Raw genomic sequence first — 25724 nt, 5'->3', positions numbered from 1 at the left:
TTGCTAGAATGACCTGCTGGCCCGGATATGGTCAGATGCCCTACCTTCTTATGTTTCAAGTCTTATAGCACCATTGCTTTCTCTGCCACAGGTTCTGGCGCATAAATAAAAGCAACATTAGGAATCACATTTCATGGGAAACAAAAAGGTTTTATATTCCAGGTCTATTGATAGAGACACTCACCTATCCAATAAATTCACTCCAAGTGACTAAATTTAAAGGTGGCAGCATCCTTGACGAGGTGCATGAGTCAACGAAAGGAAATTGGATTTGCCCTTCTTATTTAAGAGCCGAAACCTCCTGGGCAGGATACTGATTTCTAAAATGCCACTCGGGAGGCTGGCTTCTTGAGCAAGTGCAGCTGTAGAACGAGACCCAGGTCTCCGAGCCTCGCCTGATGTTTCCCAAGTATGAAGCTGAAAGGACCTCTTTCATGCGCCTGCGGCATCTCTTTGTAAACTATGTTTTCTTTTTGTGTCCACTTCTCCTCAAAATAAGCTCATAATATTCGCCTACAGCTCACACAGTATGGAGGTGAAAGATGTGGAGAGAAAGGCCCCAAAGGGGGTCTGCATTTGACAAATGCTTTGTATGTGAGAAGAATTTGCTTCATGGTAGATTGGTGAAAGAAAGTACAGGCTGTCTGATAAGATGTGGCAGATTTCAGATGGGGGAGCGGGGGTGTTGGCAGGATGCCATTGTTTGCCCCTTACCCCACACAGAGCCTTGGGAAGTCAGCTCGATAATGCCACATTGGGTGGCTTGGGAAGAAAGGTCAGACTGTAGGCTGGCTACATTCGCGTTTGTTCTTAACCTTCCTACGTTCGCCTTGGCTGCACCCCTTTCCAGTAAGTTGGGAGGGGCCGAAAACTTTAGAGTATTGCTGGGGTCCAATTAGTATTCACAGATACAAAGAACCGGCTTTCAATGGGGAGGGCGATTTCACAGCTGTGGGTTGCAAGTAGGCAAGTTACTGGGAAAGATGAGTGAAAGATTTTGACTTTGGTGCTGGGTCTGGAACAGGTGTCACTTGAGAGCGTGTGTCCTGTGCTCCTGAATGTGCCAAGAATACTTCGATCCTGGTGAACTAGACTCTTACATTGGTGTATGGTCACAGAGTCATAAATAGATTTTTTGTTTGTTTGTCTTTTTAGGACCACACCCATGGCATATGGAGGTTCCCAGGCTAGGGGTCGAATCAGAGCTACAACCACCAGCCTACACCACAGCCAAACTAATGCCAGATCCAAGCCGCATCTGCGACCTTGACCACAGCTCGCAGCCACACCGGGTCCTTAACTCACTGAGCAAGGCTAGGGATGGAACCTGAATCCTCATGGATGCTAGTCAGATTTGTTTCCCCTGAGCCATGCGGGAACTCCCCTAAATAGGTATTTGCGGAAGGCAAATCAAGATTTTGTTCCACGAATGTGCACCTGCAATTTTACAAACATGTAAGTGTCTATGGGCATAATTTTGTGACGTACAGTCAGCCCTCAGTTGTTTGTAGGTGCATTACGTGCTTTGGAAGCGATTAGAACCTAACTTCCTGGTCCCGCCAGGCAGCCCCCTACCTAAAGTACCCACCAGATGGCTACCAAGTAGGGCAAATTCCGAGAATGCAGATTCTTCATTTGAAGTTAATATTATCCCAAGTCAAATATTCAGTATCGTACGTTCGAAAGCCAAACGGAATATTTAAAAATGTCTGCAGTTTTTTATTCCCATTAAGATGAAATATTGAATATCCTACTATAGCTGCTGTCGTTCGTAAATGGTGGTGATGCTACTGCTAACAGATTTTTTTTCTAATTCCGAACTTTATTTGTATATGGAAAACTTCTCAAAGCCATACAAACTCAATGCCATTTATACCTTTAAAAAGAGATAGATAACTTAATAAATACTACCGGGGCCATCTCCAGAAATTTAAAAGCTGGATGATCACAGAGTCCATGGCCCACCAGTGGATGGTGTGCCAGATCAGATACTAGAATTTTCCTCCAATTCACTTCAATTAACTTGTCTTTATTAAGTGCCCAACAGTGCACAAAATCCAGTCTGAATTCCATGGAGGTATAAAGGTGACAAAGATAGAACCCTTGTCTTCACAAAATATTTCTAGTATTTTTCCTGAAGTATACAATCTATATTTTCACCTTGGCTATGGTGGCTATGTTTCTGAGAGCTAGGAATTCTTTTTTTTATTTTTTTTTTCAAAACATAGAATGGAAGCAACTAAGGAAATCAAGCATCATTTTTGGGGAGGTGATATTGCATAAGCTTTGAAGTTGGATCAGTGGCTTCAAAGTCAGACAGTAAATCCATTGCCTATTTGTCTTAGGCAAGCCACTTAACCTCTCTGGGCCTCAGTTTTCTCAGCTATAAAATGGGGCTGAATCTAACTTGAATTGAAAAGCCCTTTGCCGTATTAAAATAACACACAAATCAAGGCAGCGTGGTCTCCGGCACAGGGGAGACATATGTTAATATTCATGTTTATTTATGTAGAAGTCCATGCAGGCTTTTGATTGAAAGTGAAAAAAGCAGCAACCCTCTAAGTCATTTAACCAAGGAAATTATTTAGAATTGAGATAAGAAAGATGGCACCATTTTTTTAATCATTGCTCCATGAGTGTAAAAGAACTAAGCTTTCAACTGTAATGCTATGTACCTGAAATGTATATAATTTTTAAAAAGAGCTCACAAAAAGCTTAGAAGAATCAGGAGGTGGCTCTGCTATTAACAGACGGCTCTGCACACCTCTCACACACCCCTCCCTTCCTGCATTAGTCTTTCCTAAACTTGGCAGTTTCCGTTGGTGAACTTGACGGGGATAACTGTCAAGTGCCATCGGAAGGTATCTGTTTCCTAAGTCCTGTGTAGCGGCACCTCTCAAACGTGTGCTTCACTATAGAAAAAAAGCACTTTCATCTCAGGAAATCTCTGGATAGACTGCGCGCCCAGTGCCCTCACCACAGTCTTCAGCCTGCTTTTCCCCAGATGGGTCTTTGCTTTAAAAGCGTATCACCTTTTTTGACTCCAGTAATAGCTTCGTTCTGCTCTTTAAAAAGAAATTGGGGAAGAAATTGAAGTGCATTTCCGCATTTGTTTCTACTCTCATATCTGTGAAAGTATCGTATCATTATATTGCATTTCTTTTTTTCAGATTGGCAAGTTATGCGCCCATTCTCAGCAACGTCAGTATAGATCTGCTTATTATCCTGAAGATCTGTTTATTGACAAGAAGGTATTAAAAGTTGCTCATGTAGAACATGAAGAAACCTTATCCAGCCGGAGAAGGTGAGAGGGTTTTTTTTCCCCCCTCTATTTCAGCATACAATTAGCAATTGTGTTTTAAGGTCAAAAACCATTGGAGTGAAGCTTCTTAAATACATGTTATATTGAGTTCTTCTGAGTAGAGTGTTTGATTAATTAAATTCTATCATCTGTCAATGTTAAAGAAAAAAAGATACTGTATTATATCAAGCTATATTTAAATGTAAATTTGCCATATGTAAGTATTTAGTACAGCAACACAGAGTAGGATAGACTTCTCTATTCAAAATCTATTGATGAAACAAAACCTTTTCTGCTTATGATCTGGTCTCACAATTCCATGGCTTGGTTTGTGGCTCTTCCCTTTATTAACAGTGAATCAGGGGTGAGTTCACCAAAGAAAACCTGGCAAGATACTCTCAGGTATACACGCCACACACACACACACACACACACGGAGTACACTCTACACACGCTTAAACATGACTAAATGAAGAATTTGGTGTTTCTCTTCCTTCAGACAGCAATCAAGGGACTAAATTTAAGTCTGTTTCTTATTCTCTTCATTCCTCCTCCCTCTATCCAGATTCTCTCCTTCCTTATTCTGTGTCATGGTTATGAATAAAGGATGGAGGGAGGATGGGAAGCTCAACACAAATTTAGGAGAATTGCCTTCCCCCCCAAAGGACCGCACAGGCAGCCAACCCTGCCGCTGGTGCAAGAACAGCCCGACACGAGGTCTGGCTCATGATGACTGTGAGGATTGGGAGATGCTGGCCCAGAGATGGAAAATTAAGGGATGAAATAAGTAACATCTCTGGTTTGGCCTCAATTCCTCCATTCATACCCACTTACTACAGGAGATTTTGAAATGGTAACTCAGTCATAGATGATACAGTTTAGAGTGAAAGAGGGCAGCAGGACAACTTGAGAGGTGGTCTTCCAAGAAGCATTTCAGGAAGTGACATTTTCTTCTCTTTTGTGACTTCCAACCTCATAAGTTTCTGACTTCCCTATAGCAGTGGTTGTGAACTCTGATTTGAGAACTCAGGGAGTCCCAGAGAGCCTTTCACAGGGACTGTGAGGTCCTCCGTTTACTACTACATGTCCATGTGAAGCTGGGTTTTATTCATGCACTTTCACCAAAATAATATATGGCAACACATGAAATGCAGAAAGCAATGGGGGAATTTAGTTGTCTCCTATTAATCCAGGCAGTAAAGATATTTTGCAAAAATGCAAGAGCAATATCACTTTTCTCCCCTTTTTTCATAAAAATGTTATTATCTATGTTAACATATAAAGAATCATTATTCTTGGAGTTCCCTTCGTGGCACATCGGAAATGAATCCAACTAGGAACCATGAGGTTGCGGGTTCGATCCCTGGCCTTGCTCAGTGGGTTAAAGATCCGGCGTTGCCATGAACTGTGGTGTAGGTCGCAGACATGGCTCGGATCTGGTGTGGCTGTGGCTGTGGTGTAGGCCAGTGGCTACAGCTCCAATTTGACCTCTAGCCTGGAAACCTCCATATGCCACGGATGCGGCCCTAAAAGGACAAAAAGACCCCCCCCCCAAAAAAGAATCATTATTCTTAGTTTAAAGTTAATAATAAATTTTTAAAACTGTGTTAATCTCTAAAACAGGAAATATCAATAGATACATATCATGTAAACAAAAGCTCTCTGGGCTCCTCCATAATTTCGAGAACATAAAGGAGCTGTATTAGTTATCTGGTGCTGTATAACAAGTTACGCCAGGAGTTCCCGTTGTGGCACAGTGGTTAACGAATCTGACTAGGAACCATGAGGACGCAGGTTCAATCCCTGGCCTCACTCAGTGGGTTCAGGATCCGGCATTGCTGTGAGCTGTGCTGTAGGTCCCAGATGCAACTCGGATCCTGCTTTGCTATGGCTGTGGTGTAGGCCGGCGGCTACAGCTCCGACTCGACCCCTAGCCTGGGAACCTCCATATGCCACGGGAGCAGCCCTAGAAAAGGCAAAGAAAAAAAAAAGTTACTCTAAAACATAGTCATTTAAAACAATCATTTATTATCTCACAGTTTCCATCAGGAATTTGAGAGCAGCTTAGCCGGGTGGTCCTCAGTCTCAAAAACTTTCAGTCCAGGTGTTGCTTGGAGCCGTGGTGCCCTGAGCGCTGCCGGAGGCGCCCCTCCAAGGCGGCTCCCGTCCAGGCTCCGCAAGGCGGTGCTGGTTGCTGGGGGAGCCTCAGGGTCTCAGCACATGGGCCTCGAGAGCATCCTCACGACACGACTGCGGGCCGCCCCGGGATAAGTGATGCGTGGAAGTGAGCAGAGAGGAAGCTGCGATGGCCTCTGTGACCCACTCTCGGAAGTGACGTGCTGTCAGTTCTGACACATTCGATGGGTTAGAAGCCAGTCTCCAGTTCTAGCCCACATTCACGGGGAGGGGAATGAAGCTCCAGCTCTTGAAAGGAGGACTATCAAAAACTGTGTGGAAATATTTAAAAACCACCACACCCAAACACTCTGCAGACTGCTTCCATAGGAGTTCTTGGGGAAATTAATGTCTTTCTAGGAAAACAAAACTAGGTCATTCTTCAGGCCCTTTTTAGCCCCTGATGGTCATTTGTCCATCGCTTTCTTTCGCTTTCGCTCTTTGCCCAAACCGCCTGAGGAGTTAACCTCTCTTCTTGATCTTTCTTTAATTTTTTAAAAAATTTTATGGCCGCACCTGTGACATATGGAAGTTCCCAGGCCAGGGATTGAATCGGGGCCACAGCTGCGATCTACGCCACAGCTGCAGCAGTGCTGGATCCTTTAACCCACTGCATGGGGCGGGATATCAAACCCGTGCCTCCACAATGACTCGATCTGTTGCCATCAGATTCTTTTTCTTTTAAGTTTATATGATTTTTATTTTTTCTACTATAGTTGATTTACAGTGTTCTGTCAATTTCTACTGTACAGCAAAGTGACCCAGTCATATATATGTATATATTGTTTTTGTCACATTATCCTCCATCATGCTCCATCACAAGTGACTAGATAGAGTTCCCTGTGCTCTACAGCAGGATCTCATTGCTCATCCATCCAAATGCAATAGTTTGTATTAACCCCAGATTCCCAGTCCATCCCACTCCCTCCCCCTGCCCCCAGCAACCACAAGTCTGTTCTCCAAGTCCATGAGTTTCTTTCCTGTTGATAGGTTCATTCGTGCCATGTATTAGATTCCAGATATAAGCATCATATGGTATTTGTCTTTCTCTTTCTGACTTACTTCACTTGGTATGAGAGTCTCTAGTTCCGTCCATGCTGCTGCAAATGGCATTATTTCGTTCTTTTTATGGCTGAGTAGTATTCCATTGTGTATTCATACCACATCTTCTTAATCCATTCATTTGTCAATGGACATTCAGGTTGTTTCCATGTCTTGGCTATTGTGAATAGTGTGCAGCCAGATTCTTAACCCACTGTGCCATGGTGGGAACTCCCCCTTCTTCTTGATCTTTAACTAGTAGAAACCCCTTGCATACTGCCCTGAAATGAGGATTTTATATAATATTATATATTATTGGATTATAAACAATATATAAAAGGAAATATACATTATAATATAGAATGTTTGTTTTATATATTATTCTATTTATATTATTTTGAGTTTATAGCAGAATATAAATAAAATGTTATGTCTCTATCGTATTATAAACAATATATATAATACATATTGCTTTGCACAACTCAGCAGAAATTTGGGAAACTCTTAGGTGCCAGATTGTATACTGGCCAGTGAAAATCAAGGCACAGTCTCTGCTCTCCAATCAGTCTAAAGTGAAAATAGACTTAAATACAAATAATTTCAGAACAATTTTAGAAGTGTGAATGTAGGTCCAGCCTTCTGTGGCAGAGGGAGCCTGTGCCCAGGGAGCTGTAGTGGAGGTTTCATGGAGGATATGGTGTATGAGTTTATACCAGCATCACATGCAAAGCTTTTTTCCAAAATAAGACACGATTCCAGTCCCATTCTGAGATCACCCTGCCCTCCTAGACACATGGGTAAGTAAATAGGTTTATTAAGTCCCTGCAGCCCTGGCTTCTATCTTGGGTTCTGTGGGACCTATTCCCTTTGGCCTTACCAGGGAGGGCGCTATGGGGGTTGATTCTTCCAGGAAAAGAAATCCATAAATGAGTTCTTGGCTAAGCACCCAGATTTGGCACTTTGTTTAGATTCACTTTTGAATGGGTTGCTAGCCCCTAAAGAAAAGAAAGGCTAGTTAAGAAAAATTACAAAGCCTATAGACTTGCATAAGTGGTGGTCAGACAGGGCTCCTTTGGGTGTGGGCAGCATGAAGCCACCCCAGCAGGTTTCTTTTATGCAACTGAAGCCTAAGAGTCTCAGAAGGAGCCCTTCTTTCTGAAATCTCTGGCAGAATAAGAAAACAAAACAACAGGAGAGTGTCTGATTTCACTTAACTCCCTCAAATAGGCATTGTAAACCCTCTTAGGGCCAGTGGAGAATTGGGGATTAAGAGGGTCTCTTGCTAAATGCGCCGCAGCCCGCCATCTGACGTTATTAAGCAGGCTTGTTTTGGCAAAGTCTCAGTGCCTCTATACATTTCTCAATATGTCCTACCCAGCATCTCACACTGTCCAGAAAAATAGATGTGCCTTCCAGTACCGCCCCCCACCCATGCCGAAGTTCCATCCTCTGTGATTAAAAATATGATCATTGGAAAGGAACCCGATTGTAGCCTTCAGTCTGTGGAGGTGGTGAGCAAGCTGTCTGAATCTGATTATATGAGTAGAAAAGCCCGTTGCCTCATTAAAATAACAACGCACAAAGAAATGCAGGATTCCTTCCAAAGCCTTCAGAAGTCATCTGTTTGTTTTGTCTGCCCCCAACTGGGTAGTTTGCAACACACAACTAATCTTAGAAATAGCTTAGTTCAATTTAAAGGCGATTTGATCCTCAACTGGTGGCCTAAGAATGGAACTCAGCATTCCTTTAAGATACGCATATTGAAAATATCTATCATCAGATTTAAAACAGTGCAGGTAGGCTACGATGTACGAGTAGTACAAGCAGAAGAGAAGAAATGATATTTTCACGGCCCTTTCCAACTCTGATCTTTTCAGCACGTCACGGATGTCAGTCCTTTACTCTACTGAATGTCTGTCTCTTTCATCACCAGGCCCCCCCGTACTGTTTAACTTGTCATTTGCGTATCCCCCCATAAAGTGTGGTATTTTGTGACATGAACAGTATCTTTCCCTTTTCCAAACCCAGAATCTGTAGTTGAATAGAGTCCATTCAGCATCTAAATACCAAGCTTCTGGCCCGACTGCTAACCTGTGAGAAAGTCACAGAGTCCCTCCAGCCTTGTGAAATTACGTCTGTGTATCCCAGCCTTCCCTGTCCCGCACCCCGCTCCTCCCTGCCCCTCTGACTTGGTCTAAAGGGGCAATGGATTAGGTGACACTAGTAAATGACCTAGTGAATGAAAGAAAAAAACAAAAGCTGATCTCAGCTCCCTGATCCAAAATCAGTGCTTATTCCCACTCCCTCTCCTTGGGCTAGGCAGCTTTGTCTGCTGAGTGGCACCTTCCACCCTCTGAACAGAGACACACAAATTTTTTTTTTTTTGTCTTTTTGGGGCCACACCCATGGCATATGGAGGTTCCCACGCTAGGGGTCGAATCGGAGCTGAAGCTGCTGGCCTACACCACAGCCACAGCCACAGCCACTCAGTATCTGAGCCACATCTGCGACCTACACCACAGCTCATGGCAACACCAGATTCTTAACCCACTGAGCAAGGCCAGGGATTGAACCCGTGCCCTCATGGATCCTAGTTGGGTTCTTCACCCTCGGAGCCACAATGGGAACTCCCACACAAATAATTTTGGTACATTAAGGGGTGAATGCTGAAACAGAGCCATGTATAAAAGAATGGCAGTGTCATGGAAGTTCGTGGTTCTCCTGCAAGGGTCAAGAAAGACTTCTCCGAAAAGGTAACTTGTTACCTGGTAGAAATTCACCAGATTGAGGAGGGAAAAGAGGGTGTTCCAGGCAAAGGGAACAGGCTGAGAAAAAGTGTGAGCTAGTCTCTGGAATGGTAGAAAATTATAGCTTGGGGTCAGACTCTGAAAGGTTTTCTGCCACAGCATTAAGCATGCTCCTGCCTCATTCTAATTACAACGATTTTAGTGTATGTCCCTTTCTGTGCTTTCATTTTTTTTAAGGAATGAGCTAGTATTATTTTATATTAAAAAAAAAAAACATCCTTAATGATAAAGGAGGAACGTTCCGGATCTGCAGCTGGGGATGAAAGGCGGCTTTTACTTGCAGTGGGTTCCAATTAGTGCTGCTTTGATGCCTGCCCAAGCAGTTCATTGCAAGAAAGCAAAGGGAATCCCCCTCCCCCAGCCCCAGAAGGGGCCGCTCATCCCCGAGGAGGGGCCCCCAGGGGAGATCCCGGTGCCGAGCCGCAATATTTCAAAATGGCTCATCCACGCAAAGGGGCCCTGTCCTTTGGTTTCACGTTTAATACATGGAATGGAAACCCCTAGGAAGAGACTCTTTTTTCTCCTGAGTGGACTGTTGTCAGCAAGGTGTTGGGTTTGTCCTAAGTGAGAGCCGTAGGCTCCACTGTGGATATGTCAGATGGCAGGTCTGGCATGTATGATTCGAATAAAGTGGCATCGGAATCAAAGGACATTCCCTTTCATCCAGTTGTCGTGCCCATCCCAGGCAACTCATTGTCCAAACTTTCTATCCCTTTTCTTCCCCCCAGAGATAATTCAGTTGAGCAGAGTGCCTTGGTCATGGGTGGAGATTCTTTTGTGGTTCGTCATGGGCCACTAGGACAAAGGAGAGCAATCTGGACTGAGTCATACAGGGGTAATTAACATGTCGCTTAATTTCATCTCAGGTATCTTTATTTAAGGAGAGAAAGAGAAACATTCAACGCACCTCCTTTTAAAGTTACGAACAGGCTGATAGAAAACTTTAAGAGAAAAATAAAATACACCTAATTCCCATGCCAGAAAGAGTTTAGGAAGGACTGACAAAGAAGAGGGGACAGAGAGGTCCGCCACCTCCAAAGGCAGGAAACGGCCCCTTCACACGCTGCTGCTTCCCGGGCTGTGGTGTCCAAGGACCTTATCACCTGTTGTCGCTCTGCTTTGAAAAGCTCGTTAACTCCCCATTACTTTAGAAAGTCTTCAACCCTGAAAAAGAGCATGTCTGGGTTTCTTTTCAAAAATCAAAGTTTCTTTGGAAACCAGGGTTTATTTTCTCACGGTATTTAGTGGGTGTAGCCTCAAGGAATGGCCTGGACCGTAACGCTGTATCTGGGGACTCCGAGTCTTGGCCAGTTTGCTGAATGTGCTGGAGCCCTGCTCCTTTTTTCTCATGAAAGCGGCTACTGCCTCATCCCACAGGCCCTAGGAATTATTTGAGAACGAGCATTTATTTCATTATTCTGACTTCTTTTCTCATCAAATCCACCTTGGATTCTAGGTGGGGTCTAATGGGAATAATATACACCGAGAACCGAAAAGAACTCGGTGAACAAGCCTATTAAAAAGAATAGGTTTTAGAGAAATAAACATAAAACTTTACTGGAGAAGAAGGACTAGAAAGGAAATATAGCCAGTTATTAACAGTGGTTACCTCTGGCTCTTAGGACTATAAATGAGATTTTTTTTTCCCTTCTACATTTCTATGTCTGATAAATTCTCTATAGTGAATATATATTTCTTTTACAATGAGAAAAAAAACAAACCAACAGACTTCATTTTACAAGATGAGGGAATAAATATATTTTGAGCCACTGTTTATAGCTCTTGCAGTGCTGAAGTTTCGGCTCTTACAAATTTCTGGTCTCACCCATCACTCATGCCTTTATTTCATGTCCCTGCAAAACCTGGCTCTTTCTTAGCTTTCCTGCCTGTCTCTTTCTACTGTTCCAAGGAGTACCTCTCTCTTAGAGGCAAAGCCTCTTTCTCTGAGACATATCTCACCTCTTCTCTGCCCTCTGTTGGAGTTATATCTCAAAATAACACACCATGCAACTCATCCATTTAAAGTATATAATTCAGCTGTTTTTACTGTATTCACAGATTGTGCAACCATCACCACAATCAATTTTAGAACATTTTTTTCACCTCAAGAAGAAATCCCATACCCTTTAGCTACCACTCCCCAACCTCCATCCCCCCAGCCCAAAGCAACCACTAATCTACTTTATGTCTCTCTAAATTTGCCCATTGGGGACATTTCACATACATGGAGTCATATAAAATCTTTTGTGATTGGTTTTGTTCACTTACTAGAATGTTTTCAAGGTTCACCCACATTGAAGCATGCAGGAATACATGTTTTTCTTTTTAAAACTAAAGAATATTCTATTGTATAGAATATGTATTTGTTTTTCCGCTCATCAGTTAATGAACATCTGTCTTGTTCCACCTTCTGACTCTTGTTAATAGCACTGCTCTGAGCATGCCTGTACATGTACTCGTTTGAATACTTGCTTTTAATTCTTTTGGGTATATATCTAGTAGCGGAATTGCTGGGTCACGTGGTAACTCTATGCAGCATATGGAGGTTCCCAGGCTAGGGGTCAATTGGAGCTGCAGCTGCCGGCCTGCACCACAGCCACAGCAACGCCACATCCGAGCCACGTCTGCCACCTACACCACTGCAACGCCAGATCCTTACCCCACTGAACGAAGCCAGGAATGGAACCTGCATCCTCATGGATACTAGTCAGATTCGTTTTCGCTGCACCACAATGGGAACTCCTCGTTGTCTTTTTTTTACTCTAGTCATCCTAGTGAAGTGGCATCTTACTGTGGTTTTCATTTGCATTTCCCTGATGATTAACCTGCCTTTTAAAACTCAACTTACCCTGGCTTGGCCTTTCACATTAAATGCTCCACATCAGATTCTTAGACACAAATCCCTGTGAAAGCTACCACCACTTCCTTACCAGGCAAGACCCTCCAAATCGCTACACCAGATGAGTCCAGGGATTTACCCAGCCCCCTAGCTAGCTAGTCTTTGAAAAAAGAAACACAGGAAAAATATTTGGGGCAGGAACGTGGTTGTACTTTTGAATAACCACCTCAAAAGATGAAGGATTATGTATCTTGTACATATAAAGTTATCTGGAACTTGGGGAAAAAACTAAGTATCTTACATATATGAATTTATCTGGAATATAAAATATATTTCACATATATATATTTATATTCTACAGGCTCATAATGAAATAAATTGCCAAATGGCTAACACTGTGGAAGTATTACTCTGTGCCAGGTACTATGCTAAACACTTTACATGCATTGTCTCATTTAATCATCACGACAACCTATCATTTGCTTCATTTTACAGGTAAAGAAACTAAGGCTCAGAGAAGTTTAGAATCTGCCTAATAAGTTTTACTGCTAAATACTAGTTCTATGTTTAGTTTTCTGAGGCATCTCCATACTGTTTTCCATAGTGGTTGCACCAATTTACAATCCCACCAATAGTGTACTAGATTCCTTTTTCTCCACACCCTCTCCAGCGCTTATTGTTTGTAGACTTTTGGATGATGGCCATTCTGGCTGGTGTAGGGTGATACCTCAGAGTGGTTTTGATGTGCATCTCTCTAATGATGAGTGATGTTGAACATCTTTTCATGTGTTTTTGGGCCTGGGCATCTATCCAGAGAAAACCATGACTTGAAAAGACACATGTACTCCAGTGTTCATTGCAGCACTATTTGCAATAGCCAAGACATGGAAACAACCTAAATGTCCATCGACAGAGGAGTGGATCAAGACGATGTGGTACATGCACACGATGGAATATGACTCAGCCATTAAAAGGAACGAAATAATGGCGTTTGCAGCAACATGGATGGACCTAGAAATTGTCATGCTAAGTGAAGTCAGTCAGTCAGACAATGAGAAACCAATAGCACATGCTATCACTTACATGTGGCATCTGAAAAAAGGACACAGTGAACTTCTTTGCAGAACAGATACTGACTCACAGACTTTGAAAAACTTAGGGTTTCCAAATGAGATGGGTTGGGGGGTGGGGGGATGCGCTGGAGGTTTGGGATGGAAATGCTATAAAATTGGGGTGTGATGGTCATTGTACATTGATAAATGGAATAAATTTGTTGAATAATATAAAAAACCAAGTTTTTCTGCCAAATAAGTGAGGGAATAACTGGCATTTGAAACTCATGTAGGTCAGACTCCAAAATCAGTGCTCTTAGCTGCTACTCCCAACAGGTTTTAAGAGGCAGTTCTGAAAATCCAGCCATCCTCATATCATAGTTACTGAAGGAAACTGTGTTCTAAATTCAAAATAACCAATGCAGAAGCATATTTATTTATTTATTTATTTATTTATTGCTTTTTTAGGGCCCCCCCTGCAGCCTATGGAGAGGTTCCCAGGCTAGGGGTCCAATCGGAGCTGCCGTGCCGGCCCACACCACAGCTCACGGCAACGCCAGAGCCTTAACCCACCGAGTGAGGCCAGGGACCGAATCAACCACCTCCTGGATACTAGTTGGGTTCATAACCCACTGAGCCACAGCGGGAACTCCAGAAGCACGTTTTTAAAACACGATCGCTGTCTCTTCATAGGTCCCTTCTCTATGTCCAAGGTGTAAGGAGGACCGTGTTTCACTTGCTCCAGGTTACCTTGTTCAGGTTTCAAAGCGATTCCCCTGAGTTCTAGAACTTGATGACCGAGACATGAGTCTCAGACTTTGTGGTTTCCTTAGACTTTCAGCTTGACCCCACCGGGCGCTCTCCTTCCTTGCTCAAGTGGGAGGCCTTGTGTTTAGCACAGCCCTCCATGGAGAGACCCTCTCTGAATCTTCGCCAGTCTGTCTGTGATCCTTACGGTCAGCCAAGGAACACAACTTCAAGAGTCAGGGGAGTTCCCGTCGTGGCGTAGTGGTTAATGAATACGACTAGGAACCATGAGGTTGCGGGTTCGATCCCTGCCCTTGCTCAGTGGGTTAACGATCCGGCGTTGCCGTGAGCTGTGGTGTAGGTTGCAGACGCGGCTCGGATCCAGCGTTGCTGTGGCTCTGGTGTAGGCCGGTGGCCACAGCACCGATTCGACCCCTAGCCTGGGAACCTCCATATGCCGCGGGAGTGGCCCAAAGAAATAGCAAAAAGACAAAAAAAAAAAAAAAAAAAAGAGTCAGGAGGCGAGAAGGCATTCAGAGTGTCATGTTTTTTTAACTTCTGGGGAAGTCGAATCAGAAGGCTTTGCCATGAGTTCATTTTTTCCTGCCATGTGCTATGTTAGTGAGAGAGGGTTTGGAGGTAGGAGGAAGCCTAAAGGAAGCTCTTTCATTAAAAGGAGGATCATTGCTTTGCATAGACTAATGGCCATGTTCCATTTCCTCATGGAATTGGGGGAATTACTCAGCCTCAGCCTTTAGTCTTTCCGTTTCCACCCTTGGAAACTGTATTATTACCTTGTAAAACAGAGCATCTCCCCTCTTAGTGTTAATTGAACCCATCTTTTTCTTCTGTGAGAACCTATAATGTTGACTTTTATTTTCAGAGCCCTATAGTCAGCCTCTTCATTTTGGAGATGGACGGAGCTCAGCCGGGATAGGCTATGAGGGAGTGGGTGCGTAGCAGGAAGTAACTGCTGGGGCATCAGGAGTTATATATGTCTCAATAACCCTTCTTGAGTTGTTCTGTCCATCACCCTGGCTTCCTATGACCCAAGTCTTTGGGAAGATGTACTGAATATGGCAAGCTCTCTCTCCATCTCTCTCTCTTTCTCGTGCTTTCTCTAAATCATTAGTTGAAATGAATCGTTTTTCTGAATGAAATGGAAAATGGCCTTAAATGCAAGAAAATAATTTCCACCAGTCTTCCTCTTTTGGCCAGACCTGAGAACAACCCTCAGAAGGCATTTCTGGGTTCCCACCAGTGTCCAAATGAATTTCAGGCCTCTGGTTCCTCCAAAGGCCTATATATCAGGTCAGTCCATTCTTAGCCTGGAGACAGTATTGAGTAATTACTCCACTGTCAGCACAGTCCCTGGTGAGAGTCTCTAAAAACTTAGGAGAAACTTAAGATAGACTTGGATATATATGAAGTACCCCTTAACTTCCTTTCTTCCAGGAACATTGCTTTAGAAAATGAGAGCAGGAGTTCCCATCGTAGCGCAGTGGTTAACGAATCCGACTAGTAACCATGAGGTTGTGGTTCGGTCCCTGCCCTTGCTCAGTGGGTTAACGATCTGGCGTTGCCGTGAGCTGTGGTGTAGGTTGCAGACGCGGCTCGGATCCCGCGTTGCTGTGGCTCTGGCGTAGGCTGGTGGCTATGGCTCCGATTCGACCCCTAGCCTGGGAACCTCCATATGCCGCGAGAGCGGCCCAATAAATGGCAAAAAGACAAAAAAAAAAAAAAAAAAAAAGAAAAGAAAAGAAAACGAGAGCATTTTATTTGTGTTTGTTTATTGCTGGACATCTATTGCATAGATATTTTAATATTTCCTTTATAAGCATACCCACTTTGTTCCAGTCTATAATGCCTTATTTTCTGTGTCCATGAATATCTGAATCAAGATAATAGGCCAAAAATTTTGCTGGGTATTTATATGTCTGTGTTTATACATCTTTTCATACATAATATGCTCACTTGGTTGCATGCGCGCTCCTCTCTCCTCTCTCACACACACACGCATACTCTCTCTCTCTCTCTCTCTCTCATAACATAAAAGCCAAAGCAAATATATAATAAAATGTACTAGGACCCTTCTGCCCACCCTCTATAGGAACCACAATAAACAAAGAACAAAGAAACCTTCCTCCTCTAGCAGATGTGAGTTTCTCTGACTATATTGTCAGGAGAATTTCATGGGGCTTATAGTGCTCTGAGCACCCTGTGATTCTCATCTGCCACTATTAGCCAGAGTCTATATGGAAAGGGGCCATCTCTAGGGTAATCGCATTGTAAATTACAATCAATGCACTCAATTACATTCAGAAACCAAGAGATACGTGGTGCTGTGGTGCGCCTTTGCAATCAGCACCTTTGACAATGGAGGTGACGGCATCCGAACAAAAAATGGAAGCTGAATATATTAGAAAATGGATGTTGGAATTAAATCATCCTTCTCATAGGAACAGCACCTTATATGGCAGGCAACTTTTTTCCCCCTAATATCATTTTATTGATTTAAAAAAAAAAAAACAAAAAACTAAAGTGTGGCCTTGTAGCCAAGAATGACTTTAAAAATCATTTATTGGTCTAATCAGCCTGGTAGAGTCTTTCTGTCATGCTGATAAGGAAATTAAACTTTTCTCACACTGGGTTTTCTTGCGTCTTATGCACAGATGTTTTGTTTTTCTTTCAGGGAACTAATTCAGAAGTTGAAATCTTTCATCAGCTTCTACAGTGCTTTGCCTGGCTACATCTGCAGCCACAGCCCTGTGGCCGAAAATGACACTCTCTGCTGGAATGGACAAGAACTCGTGGAGAGGTAATCTTTTTGAATGTTAAATATAGCAATATTCGAGGAGTCATCATCATATGTTTATCTCAAGGTTAGTTATGTCTCCTCTCCATTCATTTCATGAGAAAAATTCTAGAAAAAACACACCTGAACATCTATGCCATGGCAGCTGCATACCACTTCCAACCTCATAGAACTTAGAAAATTTGAAGCACATGGAGAACCATGGATTCAGGAACATTCTACAAAGCAAAAAACAACTCTTTTTGTTTGGGGTTTGTTTTTGTTTTTGTTTTTTCAGTGTTTGGCTTCTCTCATTTCCTCATATGTGGGCCCTGCTTGATTGATGGATTTGTAGAAATCAGTTTGTACTAGTAGCTATCATTTATTGGGCGTTACCTATGTATTAAGAACTGTGCTAAGCGCTTGTCTATATTAACCCTTATACCCTTACACCAATCCCATGAAATAGCATTATTCCCCGCCTCTGTTAGGGTGAGGATGGGGAGAGAAGAGAGGGGAGGGAAAGAGGCATGCCATTGCATTCAGAGCAGTTTTACTGGAATGTTTGATCATTTGAGTGTTTCTTAGTATAAACTGTGCGAACATTTGTCATCTTTGCTCATTGCTTGAAAGGAAATAATAGATACTCATTTATTCAGCAGATATTTACTGAGCATTTCCTAAGTGCCAGTCATGGTGAAAGGAGTAAGTAGAACAGGCGCATTTTCCTGTCCTCATGGAGTTTAAATTCTAGTGGGCGAATGCGATTCCTTGTGCTTCCATTGCTCTGTGTGTGTAAGGAATAGCTTGCAATTAAAGAATTAAATCAGGAGGAAGAATGCTAAGGAAACCACATGGGCTTGGTGAACATGCTTTCAAAAATGTTTGCGTGGGGAGTTCCCATGTGGCTCAGCAGGGTAAGGACCTGGTGTCGTCACTGCTGTGGCTCTGGTTATTGCTGTGGTGTGGGTGCGAGGAACTTCTGCATGTTGCAGGTGCAGCCAAAAAACATGTTTGTGTGGGGGGTAGCGTGTTGTAGAGGAGAATACAGAAGAGACCTGGATGCAAGTTCTGACTCTCTGCCTGCCCAGCTGTTTAAGCTAGGACAAGTGACTTAATCCCTCCGGAGCTTAGTTTCCCCATCTAAAAAATGAGATGGTTGGATCAGAGCACCCCTCGCTCCGACAGTCCGTGCATTTTATTTCCTCATTGATTTCTTCATTCATCCATACCGTCCACACTTATGTTTTGAGATATTATGTGTTGGAGGGATATGAGGGTGAATAAAACAGGCAAGTTACTTGCATTGAGGAGCTTACATTAGAGTGGAACCCAGTATCCCGACAGAATGATTAATCATGATGCTAAATGGAATGAATTAGCAATGTATTGTCACGGACAGAGGAAGGCTTTGGAGCCAGATGAACTTGGGTTTGCCTCAGTTCCGTGACTGCCTGTGGCCTTGGCTGAGTCACTTCCCAAGGTCGTCTTCTATAAGGAAAGGGCATCTCACAGGGTTGTTGTAACTAGTAGGTGAGGGAAAGCCCTTCACAGACTGGCACATGCGCGAAGCTTCATTCGTGTTGCTTCTCTGCTCTGCTTTGCCGCTTTCCCCACTGCCTCTCCTCTTCCCAAGGCAAGGTAGGACATATGCCTGAGAACAGCTTGTGTCTCAACTATGCTTTTTACTGAGAAGGAGCAATGAGAATGAGGGGCTAATGAGACTGAGGGTGCACGCCACCCTGGACGAGCCCCGAGCTTGCATGGAGGTAGACTTCTCTGCAGCAGATGTGAGTCAAGCCAGAGGGATTAATGGCCCCATGCAGCCCACTCTACTCTGGGGACGTGGTGTATGTTTATTGCCCTAAAAGCTCTCTCAGGTCCCGAGCAGAATCATGAACATGTTGTGACAATAGGTCATGTTATGACCTATTGATTTAAACTGCCAAAGAAAAGCCATTAGTATTTGGCTTTATATAAAGCAGATGCTTTAAAAACAGGTATAAATGATATAATATTAAAAAAAGAAAATGCCCACAGGTCAAATATGTAGTTCTTGCATAAACTTGATGAGAAACCATCCCAGTGACATACCCACTGGTATATCACATTAATATGGTGAAAAACGAATGATTCCTGAACACGAATGTGTTTTAAGCAGTATGTCTTTGAACCATGGTCTTTTATTAAAAAGGAAATTTGAGTTTATGTTTATTTACTAATGTAATCCTTCATTCATTTATTTAGTCATATAACAAAAAAATATTTAAGCACCTGCTCTGTATCAATCTCTAATATTGGTTCTATCATTGTTGTGATCGTGTAGAACAAACGCTGTAACCCCACGGGATATATCTTCTGATATATCAGATCATCCAGTTTTAGTTCATTCAAAAGAATTTCTTCTTAGGCAGGCCTGTGTTTTTTGAATTAGTGGGATTTCTAAAAATTGAATTTGAGGGAGTTCCCGTCGTGGCGCAGTGGTTAACGAATCCGACTAGGAACCATGAGGTTGCGGGTTCGATCCCTGGCCTTGCTCAGTGGGTTAAGGATCTGGCATGGCCGTGAGCTGTGGTGTAGGTCGCAGATGCGGCTCGGGTCTGGCGTTGCTATGGCTGTGGTGTAGGCCGGCGGCTATAGCTCCGATTCGACCCCTAGCCTGGGAACCTCCATATGCCACAAGGGAGTGGCCCTAGAAAAGGCAAAAAGACAAAAATTAATTAATTAATTAATTAATTAATTTTTAAAAATTGAATTTGACCATATAAACTGTTTTATGTTTAGAAGACTGTTGTCCTGGAGCCAAAGATGTCTTCTTCTAGCAAGTGGTAGAGTTCAAATTCTGCTAACTTTGCATGAATCCAAGAGTTAACCCAGTGCACTCTTGCACCATTAAAATAACTCTGTTAAACTTTTTTGTTGAATTTGCTAGCTTTTCATTTTTTTTTCATTTTATGATTTTTTTTTTTCATTATGCGGTTTACATTTCTGTCAGTTTTTTGACGCGTCCCAGTCATGTCATTTTTTTTTTTTTTATTTTTTTTTTTTTTTTTTTTTTTTTTTTTTTTTTTTTTTTTTTTTTTTTGCTATTTCTTGGTCCGCGCCTGCGGTATCTGGAGGTTCCCAGGCTCGGGGTCCAACCGGAGCTGCAGCTGCTGGCCTACGCCAGAGCCACAGCAACGCGGGATCCGAGCCGCGTCTGCAACCTACACCACAGCTCACGGCAACGCTGGATCGTTAACCCACTGAGCAAGGGCAGGGACCGAACCCGCGACCTCATGGTTCCTAGTCGGATTCGTTAACCACTGCGCCACGACGGGAACTCCAAAAACCTATGTTTTCAAAACAACTTTTATTGCTGATATGTACAATCCAGGAACTAAAGGAGGGAAGGAAGAGGAAGAAAGGAAATCAAACTTATTTGTAGACAGACTAAGAGTAATGTCATCCAGGAAGTGACCTTCTATGGCTGTAACCTTGGGTTATAAATTAACCTGTACTTTAATTACTGACCTGACTGATTAGAATAGTGTCAAACCAGATTTTAAAAAATTACTCAGGATATACATTAAATAGTACGAAGTTCTGTAGCCTGAGGACATGTGTGCCCTCTATGAGCAGCGTTTATAAAGACCGGCTTTGCAGTGAGTGTCTCATCCATAGTTCAATCCTCTTTCTGGAGTTTTCCATAAATTTCTCATTTCATTTAGTCTTAAGTGACAGCTGCTGCTTCATATTGTCAAATGGGCTGTAACTTTGTTATCTTTATTGGCTGGCTTTGTGCTCCTTTGCAAAATACTTTACTTTTAGTCTAGAAAATGTATGAACATCAAGGGTCACGAAAGAGAACAAGACTGGTCCATAGAGGCAGCTGATGGACAGAATAGAGAATGTTGATGCTGAAGAGAATAGTGATCCATGGCCGTGTCTGCTGGGTTATCAGAGCTGTTTATACCCTCCTTCTATGGGTGTACAGATCTCTCAACCTTTTTGTTGTTGTTGTTGTTGTTGTTGTTGTTGCTTTTTAGGGCCGCACTCACGGCATATGGAGGTTCCCAGGCTAGGGGTCTAATCGGAGCTGTAGCTGCTGGCCTACACCACAGCCACAGCAATGCGGATCCGAGCTCCCTCTACGACCTACACCACAGCTCACGGCAACACCAGATCCTCCATATGCCGCACCTGTAGCCATAAAAAGACCAACAAAAATGAGATGAACAAAATGGCTGGTTTTCCCTATAATCTAAGAAAGATGAGGAAGAAGAGTTGATTCTGTGTTTATAATGCAGCTATTTTAAGAACAGGGTTTTGAGCACTTGAGACAGAAAAGGAACCAATTTCTGACATTACCGAGTTTTTCACTGGCTTACAGAGCAACCTGGACAGACCTTAGAATCTTCAGTCTGGCGAAGGACCTAATCGAAGAAAAGACCTATGTGTGAAGTGTGTGCATATTCAGACACACGTACACACTCGCAGAGCTCATTTCAATCACACATCAGAACAGGCCAGCGATCCACAGCACTCGTATATATATACAGCCATGTCCTCATGCTAAAATAGGTTATTATTTATTGTTTGTAATTTGTTTGTTTAGGTTTCAGTTGTAGCCTTTCTCTAAAGGGCTCAAGGCAGTGTTGATACAACTTTAAGTATGGGGTAGCTAATGAAGGCACCCTCGGGGAAACAAATACGTGAGATAGGGAAACGCAGCCAATAGGAAGGGGGCACAGGAAAGAAAACAAACAGTGGATATTAGAAATCATAGCCAATGGTATTGAGTCACGTCCTAAAGTCATTTGATGCTGAGCTTGTTTAGGCACAAGCCAGACTAAACTCATGTTGAAGCCAAGGCTTATAGCTCTTCTGAGCAGCCTCTGGCGTGATGGTTGGAGGGTTAGACATGGAGGCGCAGCGTTCAATATCCCAGCTCTTTCTTCTCGTTGCTGGTTCTTCCTTTGTCCCTATCCTGCAGGAAGCTCTGCTTCTGGAGGAGTAAGGGACAAGGAGGGCTTTGGTGTTTGTTTTATTCATTGACTATCTCCATGCTCTTGGTCCCCTTAGGATATTTTTGGATTTCATTTTATTTCGTTTCCTGGAAGCCGGAACATGATACGTCATTCTTTCTGATTTGTGAGATGGCTCTGTTAGCCTGAGAGTATGTTCCAGAATGAAAGTACTGAGCTGCTAGTAAGGCAGCTTAAAAATTCTAACTTGCTTTACGTAGATAGGTCAAGATTATTCCTGGACAGATTTTAAAGGAAAAATAGATTACATGGAAAATGATTTAACTTGGTGTAGCATGAAATATTTGTGTCCGCTAAAGATTTGTTATAATCCCGGTAAGGTAAGACAAAGAAATTTAGGGTAAGACAGATAAATTTAGGGTGCATCCCCATGTAATAATTCCTCTAAGGGCTTAGATTGACATATCTTCCATCATAGATTTATCTCAAAAGTCGTCTCTAGTGACAGCTATTCTTCAGGACCTACTCTCTGGCACTACGGTGACATTTATCCCTTAAGATTGTAGTGTCACATACAGTAGCTCCACCTGGAGAACTGAGAAAACCCCAGCTTATCCTACCGACGGACAGCTTAACAAGGGTCAGCCCCCCTCAGGATGGATCACACTTGACAACTGTCCTGTCTGTCACAGCAGGGGGAGACATCCCCATGGCCCAACATCGATGTCTCTAACCACTGGTTGAAGGCTGGCTTTTTTTTTTTTTTTTTTTTTTTTGTCTTTTAGGGTCACATCTGCGGCATATGGAAGGAAGTTCCCAGACTAGGGGTCCAATCAGAGCTGCAGCTGCCGGCTTACACCGCAGCCACAGCAACGCAGGATCTGAGCCACGTCTGTGACCTACACTGCAGCTCATGGTAGCGCTGGATCCTTAACCCACTGAGTGAGGCCAGGGGTCGAACCCACATCCTCATGGTTCTTGGGTTCGTTACTGCTGAGCCACAATGGGAACTCCCAGGCTGGCTCATTCTTTAAGCAGATGGTATCCTCTCAGTACCTGTGCCCGCCCCACCTGTGCTCAGTGGGCTCATTTCATTATACAGCGAGCACTTGGGGCCTCCAGGCCAGTCCCGGCATATCCGTACCCTCCACAAATAAATAGCACCGTGCCATGTCCTGTTTGCAATGTGATTCTGAAGGTAGAGGAAAGCCTCGCTCCTCTTATGATCACTGCTGCATGCACCAGAGCTCTCTGTCTGCTGAGGGCTTAGGAGATGGGTCCCTGAAAGCCTATAACTGCTTTTAAGAAGTTATTAATTCAACACAGCAGAGCTTCTATGTCCTTGAAGGATGATTGCTTCCTTCAGAGTAGGCACTTTGGTGGGTCGCAGACTGATTCCACTGCTGGGTCTCAGAGTATTTTTCTGCATCTTCTTGGGGAAAAACCTCAAGGGTGCATGGCCATTCCCGCAGTCTGCAAGCTCCTGGGGCTCAGCCCGTTGATCATCAGTGGTACAGACTGAGAATTACAGGGGGAAGAGCCGGAGAGGTCAGGAAACATGAGCCGGGTGATGGGTGCTTATTGGGAAGAGTGAGTGCAGTCTTTGGAAAGACACAGAGGGAGACGTTCATTCTGGTCTAGACATTGAGCGTGTGTTTCTGGCAGGTCATTTAACATCATATTCTGTTGCCTTATTTGTAAGCTGGGAGAGTGGTACCTATTCTACAGGGTTGTTGCAAAGCCATGTGTTGGCGCACAGGCACTGAATAACTGCCGGCGGGGGTTGATGCTACCACGTCGTGACAGTGTGGTCCAGCGGGCTGGGTCAACGTCCTCAGTAAAGGTGAAGATTTGTAGGCCCTTCTTCCCCTAAAGGGAAACTGGATTTGGGGGAAAATATCTATACATCTTTTGGAACCAAACTATTGGCTGAGGAGGCTGCCCAAGCAAGGTCATACCATTTGCGGTCCATGTGGGGTGACCGGATGAAACAGTGAGGCCATTTATTTCTTGCCACTGCTGTGGTGGCAAGTTCAATCCCTGGCCCAGGAATCTCCACATGCTGAGGGTGCAGCCAAAGGGCGGGGGGGAAGAGTCACTGATGGGACACAACATGGTTTGGGCTGTGTACATGCTGGTTGATATTTATTGGTGACTTTGAAATCTGCTGTTCCTTTCTAGTCACCCCTAGGAGAGCAGGTAAGGTCAGTGGAGAATTGACTGAAATAAGGCTGCTGGGCAGGACAAGGGCCCTGGCCTTTTCCTAATGAGGTGGATGGTCGGTCCTGTAGCACACCAGGGTCACATCATTAGAACACCTCTGACCGACACAGGTAGAACGTCCCTGAAACATTTTCATCCAGGTTCTCTGACCCAGGAGAGTTCTTCCTGGTAGTCAGTGACTGGGCATCAAGAAAATGGACTCCAGGAGTTCCCGTCGTGGTGCAGCGGAAACGAATCTGACTAGGAACCATGAGGTTGCGGGTTCGATCCCTGGCCTTGCTCCATGGGTTCAGGATCCAGCATTACCGTGAGTTACAGGATAGGTGGCAGAGGTGGCTCAGATCTGGCATTGCTGTGGCTGTGGTGTAGGCTGGCAGCTATAGCTCTGATTCGACCCCTAGCCTGGGAACCTCCCTATGCTGCGGGTGTGGCCCTAAAAAGAAAAGGCAAAAAAAAAAAAAAAAAAAAAAAAAAGGACTCTTGAGCATCAGAGTTTGGACAGGGACAGGTTTGTGGGGAAAGCCTCTTTCTTGGGCGCCTCCTGCCGGTAGTCCTGCTCTCTGACTCCTCTGGCCCCTTGTTGTTGAGACTGTTGTGGTTGGGGTGATAATTTTCTCCCCTGCAGGCTGCAGGAACCAGTCGGCAGGTGCCACTTCTTTGCTGCCACCAGCCCCCGTTCTTCCTCCAGGGTGTGGGGCTCCCTTGAAGGAACCTCAGCTCTGCGGTTTGGCCCTTTCCTTCTATAGGTAAGCAAGTACAGAGTATTGCTTGAGTTTCTCTGATGGTTTTTATGGGTAGATATCCGGCCAAACAGTTGGGAGTTAGCAAAAAGCACAGGGAGGCTAATTTCAAAGCTACATGGCAACCGTAAAAAGCCATAGAGTGTTTTCGTGCCCAACTCTGGGGTCAGCCAGCCTGGGTTTGGATCTCCCCTCCAGTACGTGGTAGCTCTTGCTCTTCTCTGAGCCCCAGTTGCCGCGTCTGCATGATGGAGTTAATACTTTCCACCTTAATGGATGGCTGAGAGCCCTCAGAGAGAGCGTGGAGTAGAGAGTAGAGGACTCAGAACACAGGAAGCCCTCAAGCAATGGTAGCTATGATTGCCGTGGTTCAGTAAAATAAGCCCGTAAAAATGGTGGCTCCAGTTCTTTACTGGAAGATAGATGGAGAGGCCTGACATGACCTCCCTTCAATGATGCAGTTTTTAACTCTTCAGGGAGACAGCTGCACCCATTCCCTCTCGTGTTTATCTTTTTTTTCTTCACCCTTTTGCAAATCCATCAAAATCCTCATCCCTGGTCTTGCTTGGCACCAGTGGGGAACCTTTGGATCCACTGGCGATCAAGCGAGAGGTATTTGCATCTATGGGTTCATACTGGACTGGCCTTCCTGCCTTCAGTATCTTGTTTTATAGCAAGAGCTGGTTCAACAGTTCCTCCTCCAACTTCCTAACAGTGATTGACCCAGGTAATCTTTCTTTTTTTTATATACATAATGATTTTTTTTTTCCATTAGAGCTGGTTTTCAGTGTTCTGTCAATTTTCTACTGTGACCCAGTTACACATACATGTAGTAGACACTCTTTTTTCTCACACTATCATGCTCCATCATAAGGGACCACACATACTTCCCATAGTTCGCAGCTGTCAGGCAATCTTTCTATTTTACTTCCATTAGAAACCAGATGGGTCTCTTTGCAGGTCAAATCTAGCTGCCCAATACTCGAAAGTTCTTTCTGTGGCCCTGGGGTTAACCCTTGTGGAAAAAGAGAGAGGCCA

General features: G+C 43.8%; 1 protein-coding gene across 1 annotated transcript in view; it reads left to right on the top strand.

The window, feature by feature from the left end:
• The window catches only part of GPC3 (glypican 3), a 437111-nt gene that overhangs the window by 282266 nt on the left and 129121 nt on the right, over window positions 1-25724 (top strand). Inside the window, exons 4-5 of the mRNA XM_013986449.2 lie at window positions 3171-3304; window positions 16655-16780. Coding sequence (XP_013841903.2) covers window positions 3171-3304; window positions 16655-16780 — 260 coding nt within the window. The remainder of the gene's footprint in view (window positions 1-3170; window positions 3305-16654; window positions 16781-25724) is intronic.

The sequence above is a fragment of the Sus scrofa genome, chromosome X, assembly GCF_000003025.6.
Source record: "Sus scrofa isolate TJ Tabasco breed Duroc chromosome X, Sscrofa11.1, whole genome shotgun sequence".
Lineage (NCBI taxonomy): Eukaryota > Metazoa > Chordata > Mammalia > Artiodactyla > Suidae > Sus > Sus scrofa.
This window is presented reverse-complemented; position numbering and strand designations above follow the sequence as displayed.